At 44.0% G+C, this 13,321-nt stretch overlaps 1 protein-coding gene across 6 annotated transcripts in view; it reads left to right on the forward strand.

Annotated features, from left to right (window-relative positions):
* Tnc (tenascin C) overlaps window positions 1–9,115 on the forward strand; it is an 81,586-nt gene extending 72,471 nt beyond the window's left edge. For all 6 annotated transcript variants that reach the window (XM_050121785.1, XM_050121786.1, XM_050121787.1 and 3 more), the window contains 6 exons: window positions 119–251; window positions 820–971; window positions 1,987–2,083; window positions 2,913–3,074; window positions 5,848–6,011; window positions 8,372–9,115. In XM_050121785.1, the coding sequence (XP_049977742.1) occupies window positions 119–251; window positions 820–971; window positions 1,987–2,083; window positions 2,913–3,074; window positions 5,848–6,011; window positions 8,372–8,482 (819 nt within the window). In that variant the 3' untranslated portion in view covers window positions 8,483–9,115. The remainder of the gene's footprint in view (window positions 1–118; window positions 252–819; window positions 972–1,986; window positions 2,084–2,912; window positions 3,075–5,847; window positions 6,012–8,371) is intronic.
* Window positions 9,116–13,321: the final 4,206 nt, after the last annotated feature.

A 13,321-nucleotide genomic window follows, 5' to 3' on the forward strand; every position in this document is an offset into this window, starting at 1 on the left:
GCAGTAGGTACTGAGTAGATTTCTGTTGAGTATATTGGTGATTGTATGGATCAGTAAAAGAGGGCTTCTCTACCATGAGACTATCTGGGACCAAACTGATTCTTTCTCCTGCCCACAGGAAGTCATTGTGGGACCAGATACCACCTCCTACAGCCTGGCAGACCTGAGTCCCTCCACCCACTACACAGTGAGGATCCAAGCATTGAGTGGATCCCTAAGGAGCAAGCTGATCCAAACCATCTTTACCACAAGTAAGGGGTTCATTGAGGACACAGTCTTAAGGTTTGACCCTGTAACAGTGAATCAACCTTCTGCTTCCTCTTCAACTTCTATTTTACACTTTTCAAGCAAAACTATCTAAAAAGTACCAATTTCCTACTAGTGCTTGGAAGCCTGGGGAATGTGGATGTATGCAAATAGTTCCAGACATCCTGGTGAAAGGCAAAGGAGGACTACTTAAAGCTCATCTAGATCCATGCTTTATCTCCATTACTTACTGTGTATAGCATAGAAATTATCTACCTTCTAAAAGCCTTAGTTTTTTTCATCTTTACAATGTGATCAAAAACCATCCCTTCTTCACAGGTACCATGTGAGAAGAGGAGGTGATATATTTGAGTTCCTAGCTCAGTGTGTGACTCTACACTGTTGAGTTTAATATATATTCCCTCTCCTTCAGCATGAAGGAGCATTGACTTAGAGAAGCAGGAACTGTTTGCCTTTAGGAAATGAGTCTCTGCCCAGCTGGCCAGCAGTCTGTTCTTGGAGTACCCACCCCTCCCTCTGCTCCCAGAGTCACACTTTCTCTTCATCCTACAGTTGGACTCCTGTACCCATTCCCCAGGGACTGCTCTCAAGCAATGTTGAATGGCGACACCACCTCTGGTCTCTACACCATCTATATAAATGGTGATAAGACTCAAGCACTGGATGTCTACTGTGATATGACCTCGGATGGAGGTGGATGGATTGTAAGTACCACAGTAGATTCTAGAGGTCCCAGACAGGGCAAGGGGAAATGGAGAATATCTTCCTCACTGTATGTCTAACATACATATGCATAAGATATTGCAAGATAGTCCCTGTCACATGGACACCCTTCATAATTACCTATTTAAATAGAAAAGAAGGGCTGGAGATGTAGTTCAGGTAGTAGAGTGTTTGCCTGGAATGTACAAAGTTCTGAGTTCAATCCAAGAACTGCATAAAACCAAGCATAGTTGATAAATGTCTACTTGTACTCAGGAGTTGGAGGCAGAAGAATCAGGAGTTTAAGGTTATCTTAAAATACCAGTTTGAAGCCATTCTGAGCTATTTGAGACCCTGAGTGAAAAAAAAAAAAGCAAAAGAGAAGTGGGGTAGAAATGTGGAACACTAAAGAGTGGGGGGGAAAACTGTAAGTTAAAGAAAGTAGCATAGGAAACAATTGTTTTATAATTTATCTATTCTGTCCTTTCTCAAACAACTCTGACAGCAGCAATGCTGACAATCAAATCTACTGCTTATATCAACCAGCACCTGCTGAGCAGCTACTCTCTACTAGGGATGTGTTCAGAATTCCTGAATTTATTTTGATCCCATGGCCATGTTGACTGTATGGGATATATTACTTTACTAAGAAGCCTTGTTTGCAAGTCATTGTCCCCAACCTCTCCTCCACTCTCAACATCAGGGTCATGTTTTATGAAGACTGATGAGAAGTACTGAGGCTACACTGTCACCAGAGCTAAGTAGTATTTCAGTCCCTAGTTTCCAGAAGACCTAAACTCATGGCAGGTAGGGGAAAGCATGGTGTTTCCAAAGTCACATGGCAAATAAGCAATGAACAGAGCTGGAGATTGGTGCTCTTCCCACAGTCTGGTGCTCCTCCTACGAGAACAGAGCTGGAGATGGGTGTTCTTTCCACAGCCTGGTGCTCCTCCTACCAGAAAGACATCTTCTCTTCCCTTCCATCATTTAAGTATACCCACATACATTATGTTGTAGGTTTTCCTGAGACGCAAAAATGGACGTGAGGACTTCTATCGAAACTGGAAGGCTTATGCTGCTGGGTTTGGGGACCGCAGAGAAGAATTCTGGCTTGGTAATGCAGCCCTGAAAGCTTGAGTCAGATATGCCTATTTCTGTCTTCATCACTTGTCCTACAGCAGTGAGCCACGGGGAACGTTAAAGATTAGATGAAAAAAAGTTTTGTGAGAGATACAGAATGTTGAGATAATTACATGCTCCGGGTCATAAAAACAAAAGTGTTAACAAGACAAGCCTCGTGGGTCAACCTAGCATTAAGTCAGACACTAAACCACTTATGAAACCAAGCTGACTGCTGCCATGGATTGCTTCCCTCTTGAGCTCCAGACACTGAACAGGTCTCATGTCTCACAGTGACAATCTCTCACCCAGAACGTCCCAGCAAAGAGCAGAAGTCCCATCTTGCTCATGAGGAAACAGACCCTCAAGGAGGTGTTATGGTTTATCTCTGGTAATCTAGCCAATGTCATAAATACCCTGTAATTCAAAATGTCCAAGTTCATATTATAGTGCCACATCCATCAGGGACACTTTCCCGCAAGCTTCCTGCACACAGCATCATTCTCCGCACCATTGCCTGACTGAGCCTGAGACTTCCATCCCAGTGGTATCCATTGCTTCACAGCAGTTAGGAATTTTAAAGTGCGTAAGTCATGGCCCTCTGAGCTTCACGATGTGATAGGAAGTGTAGGAAGTTGATAAGCAAAGGCGTTGAACTGTTTTCTATGAGGCTCAGAAACATGACATTTGTTTTTTGCCTGACATCATACCAGCCACAGAAAAGGTTTCAAGCCTAAATCTGTGTGATACGCCCCACTGCTGAGTGTTCCCAGGCTGCCTTGGTCACCTGTGCTTTCTTATCAGTCCTTGTCTGTCATCCACAGGACTGGATAACCTGAGCAAAATCACAGCCCAAGGGCAGTATGAGCTCCGAGTGGACCTACAAGACCATGGGGAGTCAGCCTTTGCAGTGTATGACAGATTCAGTGTGGGAGATGCCAAGAGTCGCTACAAGCTGAAGGTCGAAGGATACAGTGGAACGGCAGGTATGGGTTAGCTACACTGTGAGGCTCTGAAGTCATGGGAGACATCCTGTGGATTCCTTCATTCACCCTTCCTTCATGTCTTCCATTCCTGACCCACCCACTTACATGAATCAATAGATATTTGAATGTCTTCTGTATGCTAATTCAGAAAAGCTATTATTAAAAGGGTCTGGCCAACATCTGATCTCTGAGATGAAGAGCAGGTCAGAAATCATGTCAACTATGACTCTCATTTTTTTAAGAAATGTGTTTCTTGTTCCTTTGTAGCTAATAGTTGTAGAGTGATGGGAAAACAGTCTTCCAAAGGCTCTATCTTCACCAAAGCCTCTTCAGTGCTTTCCTGTGATAGGCACGTGATGTCTATGAGGATGTGCCAAAGTTAAGATTTTGGCATAACCAGGTGTCAGGGACACGATCCAGATACTGTGTTTCTTATAAGTTTCCTGGTGATACCCACATTCCTGGCATGGCTAGACTCTTGACTGACTGGCAAGACACCTTTTGTTCTTCACCTAGATCATAACCCTAGTTTTGAAAATGTCTTTGACTTGAAGTGGTTTTTTATAGTTTTCTGGCTCTACATTAGAGCAACAACATGTAAGAAAGCCATTCTTATCCAGGCTATGAGGTAGAACCCATCATTGCAGGCATTTTTTAACTGGGCTGCTCCCCCAACCCCATTGAACCCTCCCAAATGTCTTTTAGTAAAATGACATAAAGATGAGGAAGTGTCTTAGGAAAATTCAGGAATTTGTCCAAGATGCTCACAGAAGTAGTGTGTGTGTGCATGTGCATGTGTGTGTGTGTGCATGTGTGTGTGCCTGTGAAGAAAAGTGGTAACAAGGAGGGGCCAGGTAAAGAATGTAGACCACCTCATGCACGCCATGGCTCTTTGGGTGGTCCTATTTTATGCTTATGAAAGCAGGAGACAGATTCTCAACCTCTCTGAGAGCCCTTCTAGAATGGGAAAAGTCTTCACCTTTCACTAATGGGTCCCAAAGCCAGTGAAAAGGGGACACAAAGCTCTTTTGAGACGCAATTTGGTAAGAAGGAAGAGAAATAGTCAGGAGTGGAAGTTACTTTAGTGCTTACATGCCTCAAAATATCTGACACTTTATCACCTGACAATAAATACCTCTTCGGTTGAAAACATTTGAGGAAAGAAGAATCTTGTTACACGGCAAGAAAACCCACCAACCAAGAAGGATGTTGCCTGTGTCTACTGTTTATATCTCTGATGAAGGAGAACACTCTTTCCCTTCTCTCACAGTAACATCTTCAGGCTGTAGCTTCCTATATGCTTTGGTGGTGGTGCCTCACAGAAATATTCATCAATGATCTGCCTGCGCTCTGTATGTTATGGATAGCATCGTTAGTTAAAAGACTCCTGAGATCCGTTGACAGCTTGCTCCAAGATCTCAGCATCAAACAGAGATCTCTCAACAGAAGAAGTTCAAATGGCCAAAAGACACCTAAGGGCATGCTCAACTTCCTTAGTGATCAGGGAAATGCAAATCAAGACAACTTTAAGATACCATCTTACACCTGTCAGAATGTCTAAAATTAAAAACACCAAAGATAACCTTTGCTGGAGAGGTTGTGGAGAAAGGGGTACACTCATCCATTGCTGGTGGGAATGCAAACTTGTGCAACCACTCTGGAAAGCAGTGTGGCAGTTTCTCAGAAAATTCGGGATCAACCTACCCCTGGACCCAGCAATACCACTCTTGGGAATATACCCAAGAGAGGCCTTATCATACAACAAAAGTATATGTCTACTATGTTCATAGCAGCATTGTTTGTAATAGCTGGAACCTGGAAACAACCTAGATGCCCTTCAAATGAAGAATGGATGAAGAAAGTATGGAATATATACATATTAGAGTACCTGGATGTCTTAGAATGCCTGCACGCAATTACACGGTTTAAGAGTAAGGAAGACCCAGACAATATTCCCAAGTAGCATATATATATATATGGTTCTTACATATGAATCAGGTAACACCAGCCTAGTGGTAAACACTTTTATAAAATGATTACGTCATACCCAGGCTATCTGAATCTTTAGAGACTGAAGGTTTTAATTATGACCATAGCCAGATATCTTTGTATATGAAGGACAAGCCCACTGTTACTATTTTTGTTTTGTTTATTGGCACACAGTCTCACAATGTAGCCCACACTGTTCTCAAATGTGGGCTTCCTACCTTAGCCAACCCCACTCTTATGCTGAGATTACAGATGTTCCCCACCATACCTGACCCAAACATCATTATTAAATGCAAAGTTTTCTCTTTATCCCCATCAGTCTTTTATGCAAAGAAAATGTAGACAAATCATGAACAACAACCCTGGCTGCTTGCATGCCAGTCTCCCTGTCCAGAAAAAAAAATCACATCCAGTGTGAGGTAGACAGAATTCATGGGATGGCTTCATTTTATAGATGAGAAAAGTGAGGCTTAGAAGAACACTTGGCTTATGTCAGGTCACAGTTAGAAAACCAAAGAGATGGGACTTGAATGGAACCTTCCAGAGCCACCTGCAGCCTTCTTTCTTACCATAGAACAGTGCTTTTCTTCAGAGATAAGTGGTGAGGGTGACACTCATATCCCTAGCTTCCATCCTCATTTTGGAATTGAGGTTCAGTGCCAGCATACCCATGGGTCCTTCAGTTGTTACCTCTGGTTCTGCCCTACAAAACCTCGGGGGGTAGTGCAACTGTGATTTTTGGGAGGTCTTTATTCTCTCTTCTTTCTCTTTTACTCTCAATCAGGGGACTCCATGAACTATCACAATGGCAGATCCTTCTCCACCTATGACAAGGACACAGACTCAGCCATCACCAACTGTGCTCTGTCCTACAAAGGAGCTTTCTGGTATAAGAACTGTCATCGTGTCAATCTGATGGGCAGATACGGGGACAATAACCACAGTCAGGTGAGTAGTCTGTGACAGCCCACAACTGACAAGGCTAGGAAAGCAAGATGTGGGTCAGGGAAGGACATCTCATTAGAAAATTTGGTATCTTTCAACACAGTGAGGAATCTCAGGGACAAATCATCTAAGATAAAAACAGCACATATTAACTCTTGAAGAGCTCAAGAAGAACTAACCACTGTCCAAATAGGTCACAAATATAGAATTTCCCTCAGATAAAAAACTCTATAAAGCTATTTCAGGGAAGCAGGGGTAATGTAGACCCTGGTAGAGTTCAGGCCCACAAGTGTCTTCAGACTCCCAAGTAAGACATGGGATGAAGCATGAATTTCAAATCCCCCTTGTTTTATTAAGGTACCTACATCCTTTGACAAATGGCTCTCCTGATTTTGGAAGCATGGCTAAACCCCCGCATGCTTAAGCCCCTGATTTTTCCCTGAGCCCCATACACTCTCATACAACTCCCACCATCACAGAATTTTGAACTCTTTAGAAAAAAGTGAAGAAACCACACTCAGAAGCCCACCTTGCTGAGCCCTGTCTACACTAGCAGGAGCCAAAATAAAAACAACAGCAAGTGGGGCCAGCTACTTAATCATGGCTAACCCCAGAACTGGCTCCTTCTGAAACATCCATCCCCTCCCCCAGGAAGAAGGGACAAGTATGGTCTCTGGGTCACATCATGTTTAACCTTAACCAGGTCTCTTCAAGATCCCAGTGAGTTTACAGAAAGTACACTAGCCCAGGTTATATGCCACAGTCCCCAGCTGTCTGGTAGGGTGCAGGATAGCAGCCTCCTGAGTGTTTGTTGTTTTGTTGCTCTTGATTTCAGGGTAGGGTATTTTGAAAAATGCTCCATGGGTAATTCTTGACATGCAGCAGGTACTAGGGGCTGCTAGTTTTTATTATTAGATTTGCCAATGTGCTTATGACTTAGTCAATTGGATACTAGAAAATGATATCCATGAGCTTAAACGTAGATCTTACCTTGACATAATATTGCTTTTCAAGCTCTCTGGCCTATATATCCTGTGCTTGTAATCTTCACTCTATGGAGAAGCAGGGAGTGTTTTTTCATGTATGTTACAGAGGAAGCAAGAATGGAAAACTACCTCTTTACATCAACTCTTGGCTCTATCCATCTCATTGCCTAGTCCCCTAATGCCAGTGTGATACAGAATAAACAAAATAAAAACCTTTAAGTCACAAAAAAAGAACATGTTTCTGGGTGGTGGTGGCACATACCTTTAATTCCAGCAAGCAGAGGCAGGCAGATCTCTGTGAGTTTGAGTCCAGCCTGATCTACAAGAGCTCCAGAGTTACAGAAAAACCTTGTCTTGGAAAACCAAAAAAAGAAGAACACATCATTTATTTTCTCCTTCAATCCAATTTTCAAAGCAAAGATAGCATCAAAGTCCACAAAGAACTCACAAAAGCTCAGATCTACCTCTGGCTCTCTCAGACCACCATGTGGCCTCCGTGAGGTCTTTTTTCCTCTCCAGCTTCAGATTCCACCTTCAAGGATTCTTGGCTTCTAGCCAGCCTTGAACTTCTGAGGTCAGTAGGTAAAACAACCTGTCAGGTTACAGGACCTCACTGTAACTGTGTGGCTACTGTGTGAAATGAACCAGCCACTCTCAGATCCCACCCTGCTTCGGGCTTAGAGATGGATGGCCTCCTACCACCAAATGCCAAAAACTAGAATCAAACTAAAAGAATCTTGTAATTTCTCTCATCTCACTAACCATTGCTTTGTCTGGGGACATGTTCCTTGTAGTTCTATTCAGGGGAAAATGTCAGTGGCAAGGGGTGATGGCCTTCAGAAATACAGCCTGAAACTTTGATGGCCTAACCTGAGCATCTCCTGCATACTCTTGAGTGCAAACTCAAACATCTCTAGGCCCTATGAAAGAGACACACGTGGAACCAAGAGGCCTGGGTACAAATGGTGTCTTATAGATAAATCTTTGGCAATATCTCAAAGATGTATGTATTTTCTTGAAGTGAGGGTCCCCAGCACTTGAAGGACAAATCAGCAAACTGATTTGTCCTTCAAGGGTCTTCCAAGGTTCACAGTGATATGTGTCAAGAAAGCCGAATTACATGCAGCAAAGCTGAGTCTTGATCATTATTCTCACACAAGTGTATATTCGTGTGTGTGACTCTAACTGTGGAGTAGGTTTAGATGCAGCCTATTCTTTTGAAAGTTTTCACAGCACAGACCAGAAAACAGAGCCCAGAGGCAGCTGCCTATGAAAGGCAAAGTAGTTATGAATTCTGTTTGGATAACTAAATGGTGATGATCCACAAACAGGTTTCCAACTGGAAACTAACCCAGAGGGCTCTGGATTTTTTTGTAGGGTGTTAACTGGTTCCATTGGAAGGGCCATGAGTACTCAATCCAGTTTGCTGAGATGAAGCTGAGACCCAGCAACTTCCGAAATCTCGAAGGCAGGCGGAAGCGAGCATAAATTCCCCGAACAACTGAGTGAGAAAAGAATGATGCCCAGAGAAAGGAAAGAAATTTTACCAAAGCATCAACACAGCCGGTCCAACAGTCAAGCTCTCCCTGGGCATCTGCCGGGTGTCCGATCTGGCCATGGGTCACCGAGTCCCTGGAATAGGCCCCTGCAGTTACTTCCTTTGCACCAAAGACAGCAGTCTGCAACCAGTTTCTGCTCTCTTGTTTGATGAGCTAAGCCTTCCAGTGATAGCAACACATTGGGTTGGTATTTTGTTTTGTTTTGTTTTGTTTTTTACTTCTCTTGGGTGGTTCTGGGAATGGAAGAGGGGTAGTCTGGCTCTACAGTGGATGTAGTCATTTTTACACAAAGCTGTATAATTAATTGTTATTGTTTGGGGTAACAAAGATAAAAATGTGTGTCATTGAATATTACCCCCTCCTCCCTGTTGGTTTGTACATTTCATAAAACTGAAGCCAGAAAAGTGATACTGTTTAAATTTCGAGGACATTAATATTATTAATATAATAATGGTGGTGGTAATGATGAAAACTGAGGCCTTTTTAAGAGATGTTCCCTTCCCAAATGCATCTGGACAGTATCTGATTGTATTTTTTTTAATAAAAGCACAAGTACTTTCGAGTTTTGTCTGTGATGCTGATTTTCATGGTCAAGTCTGAATTTCCCCAAACCAGTGTATCAGAACAAAGGGAGGAATGCTGGAAAGCGGAAGGAAGGGAGGACAGTGCTCAACTTCCAGGGCAGAGGAGAGAGGAGACAAGGGACAGGGAGGGAGGGTCAGCAAAAAGTCCACAAGGTTGAAAGAACTTACACCCTAAGATCGAGCTCCGTGCTTGGCATTTAAATGATTTGTAATTTTCTTTTTAAATTATGATTTGTCTTTTAAAGACACCATGCTGTCAATTTTCTAGAGCTGTCTAGAAACCCTATGGAAATGAAGGGAATGATAACACAAACACACTTCTCAAATTCTACATTCCCAAGATCCCTAACTTCTCTGAGCCTCTATTTCATAATCATAAATGATATGCCCACTTATTGCCTCATAGTATTTCCATGAAGAATAAACTTGACAGTCATGCGTGGTACTTAACACATACTAAGGCAATAAGTGTATGCTATCTCTACTATGACTGTCTATGAAATGGCTCATAGTCTTGGCTGATGCTGCTTACTCAATTAAAAAATGGAACTCTGTTTAGACCCGTGTCTTTGGCCCCAGTGTGCTGCTCCCTCCCTGGCCCCTAAGGAAAATCTCTCCTTCTTGGTCCTTGGTGTGCCATGGTGACAGAGTTCTAGTTGCAAATTAAAACAGTAAGTGGAATTAAGCTGTTCAGTGTTTTGGGCACTCTTGAATTCTTAAATCTAGAAAAGATGCCTGGACCATCTCCTTCTCCCCCTTCACCGAAGGCCCTTAAAGGAAGAGAGCTCCAAACTCAGCCCAGACACTTCCCAGAGCCAGCACTCCCACCCTGCCCAGCAGGCCCGTGCCTGCTCAGTAGTGCGGTGAGTCATGGTCACAGACAGTGACATTTCCCTTCAAACCAGGCACAGGGCAATTCCTAGCTCTTCATCTTAGAGATTCTCAGCAAATTGACTTGTTTAATGGAAGTGTTTGGGCTGCTGGGCCTTCTTCAAAAGGAATGCAGTGGTTCAGAAGCCAGGATGAAAGGAATTCATGGCTCCAGCCAGATCCTTTGCTGCTGAGTTTATCTTGCTTTAATAAATGCTGTCTTGTTATATACACAACTCGTGTTCCAGATCATAAGACCCATAACCTGCATCCCAGCCATAGCAACGTTCTTCTGGCTGCACAAACCCAAATAAACGGATCTCCATAACAACCAGGCTTTAAGTGGGAGGCTTAACTCTCCTTTGACCACTGACACTGTCTAAGCCCAAACATCACCCCTCTTCAGGACTGTTGGTAGACATAGCTGTTGAAGGCCTCCTAAAACCCATACAAGAATCAAGTCCTTATTAGAAAAGAGGCCACATCAGACAAGAGTCCTTAGTTACAGACTCTCTTTAGAGAGTTTGGATGCCTTTGAAGGAAAACTGGCTACCAGAAGGTTCTAGACCAGTTGTTCAAAGCCCAACATTGTTGATCCTTCAGTCTCCAGTCCTGTGGCTTTTCCAGGCAACTGCCTGCATCTGGAAGTCTCTTAAAACTATACTCCACACTCGAGGTCATGTCCCACTGACATGAAGCAGACAAAATCACCACTGACATAGCATCCAAGGTTCAGTTGGCCCTGACACCTTTGCCTCATCCACTCTCCTCATCTTCCCTGCTTCATGCCACACTAAAAACTCCAAAGTTATTACTGTAAGACATACAAAAGCCTCCAAGCTTCTTGGAGAGCGTGGCAAATGTTGAAGAGGGGCAGAGGGCGGGGCAAGCCTGGGAACTTACCTGTCTACTCCATCTCTGTGCTGTCATTGTAAGCTGACATAGTCTCTCCTAAGGTTCAACAATGGCCAGTTGACTGTCTAGACAACTCTTTTCCCCACTGAGGTTCAGATAGTTGACCCTGCCATTTACCTGCTCTGAACTAGAATGTTGATTCTGCACAGAGACTTGGGGAGCTGTGTTGGCCCTGTGGTTCTGCTCCACTGGCAAGCACCTTTGAAAAAGTCTCTTGCTCAGACTTCTCAGGGACCCCCCAGGTGGCTCACTCTTGGGACCGCCCGGATGTTTGGTGTCACTACTAATCCCTTGCTTCTCCTATACACTCTCATTTGTCTCTCTTCTCTCTTTCTGTAGTAACCATTGGTCATTTAATGAATTCTCAGCATCCAAACTCCTATCTGTATCTATCAGACTTTCCAGTGGCTAAGGATACTGTAGTCTACCATGAAAGCCATGGGGAAACACTTCTTTGCCCATCTGAGTGTCAGTCAAATACTCACAGAGGAACTGCTATTATTGACCGAGGAATATATTAATAAAACAGAGGGCCCAGGATTGGCTTCCACATAGTATTTATCAACAAGGTCACCTAAGCAGTGTCTAGCAGGGAATTCCACTGGAAGGGCCACAAATGCCCAGTCCAGTGTTCTGAGTTGAAGCTGAGACCCAACAGCCTCTCTCTCACATACAGAAGGTAGACATTATCACCGTTCGAAGTAGACACTGCCCCCTGTGCCTTCTGGAGAAGTGTTTTTGGAAGACCTAATGGGAAGACTCCCCTGATGATATACTCAGCCTTGATAAATAGGACTTGCTTGGCAAGACCTAGATTAGTAGTATTCCTTTTAGGGCATTTTATAGAAGACTAGATAATAGGGTTATAACTCATAATCTAATCCATTAATGGTTCAGACTTTGAACAGACTATTAAGAGAAAGTACCACAGTGGAAGTGAAATGCAAATGGGGAAATTTAGCCTTCAAAGGAGAGACCTCAGCCATGGCCCCTTCTTATTGCACTCTTCCTCTGAGCTTCCATCAGGATGTTATGGCGTTCTTCTTTACCCCAGACTCAGAAACAATGGGACCAGCAGACCATGGATGGTGCTTGAATATGCAATGTTCTCCATGGGCTCATAAATTTGGACACTTGGCCCCCAGTTGGTGTCGCTGTTGGCGAAGGTTGGGGAAGCCTAGAAAATGAGATCCCAGTGGAGGAAGCTATTCACTGAGGGCAGGATAGCCCATCCATTCCTTCCTGTTAGCTCTCTGGTCAGTGATTGCGGTTGTTATGTGGCTGGATGGCCTTCTCTTGCTGCCATGCCTTCCCTGTCACAATGGAATGTGTCCTCTGAAACCATAAGGAGGAATATAAGCCCTTCTTTTCTGAAGTTGCTTCTTGTCGGCATGTTGCTGCAGCAAAGAAAATTTAAAACACACACACACACACACACACACTACAAATGGAACCCTCCCAAACAGGGGGGGCCTAACACCTTTCCAACATTGGGGGCTTCTTCAGGTATTGCCACAGTGATACGGACACTAAGAAAAGAACATGGGCCCTGAGATCTAATTCTGTAGGAGTTCACCAAGTAAAAGAAGTAGGGGAGCTGGAGAGTATAGCATGTCTGCAGACCCAAGGCTTCCCTGCTGCAGAGATTGCCAGAGCTGCCAGGCAAGAAGAGCTAGAATAATATTAGTTACTTTTGCACTGCTGCGACAAAGCAGCCTAAGGACAGGAAGCATTATTCTGGCTCACAGATTGGGACTGCAGTACTCGTGGTGGGTGGGGAGGCTGTGGTAATGGCAGCAACAGCAGATAGAAAGCAGAAGGTCACAGCACATCTCCAGCAAGGAGCAGAGAGATGCGGATGCTGATGCCCAGCTTGCTTCTACTTGATCCCTTCCAGGATCCCAGCCCATAGAGTGGTACTGTGTACTTTCAGGATGCTTCTCACTCTTCAGTTGATCCTCTCTGGAAACACCCTCACAGACACATCCTTAACCTAATGGAGCCAGCAACGGAAATTAGCCACCATAGATACCGAACAGAAGAGCCTCCAGTGAGCGTCAGGGACCACACGACCCTCACTAGGACAGAACAAGAATTTTTAAAACCTGTTTTTGCTGAATTCAATGAAAAACTGCTGGTATTATGTTCAAGCCTTTTTCACTAAAACCATTTTATGATGCAGCTTGGAAGTGGGGCTGGAGGTGTGGTGGGTGAGGGGAACATCAGAACAAGTCCGGAGCTAGGTGAAGGGTGATGAACTCCAGCCGAGCGGGTTGTGCAGATGGAGCATGGGATTCACAGGCAGCACCCACAGGTTTGGGACTAGCTGCAAAGCGCTTCTCCATGCCTGCCCTGTTCTGAGCTACTTGCAGTAATCACCTGGGATTTATTTGTCAGAA

This window comes from Alexandromys fortis, unplaced genomic scaffold, assembly GCF_014885135.2.
Source record: "Alexandromys fortis isolate MF-2015 unplaced genomic scaffold, M_Fortis_MF-2015_v1.1 scaffold_183, whole genome shotgun sequence".
Taxonomy (NCBI): domain Eukaryota; kingdom Metazoa; phylum Chordata; class Mammalia; order Rodentia; family Cricetidae; genus Alexandromys; species Alexandromys fortis.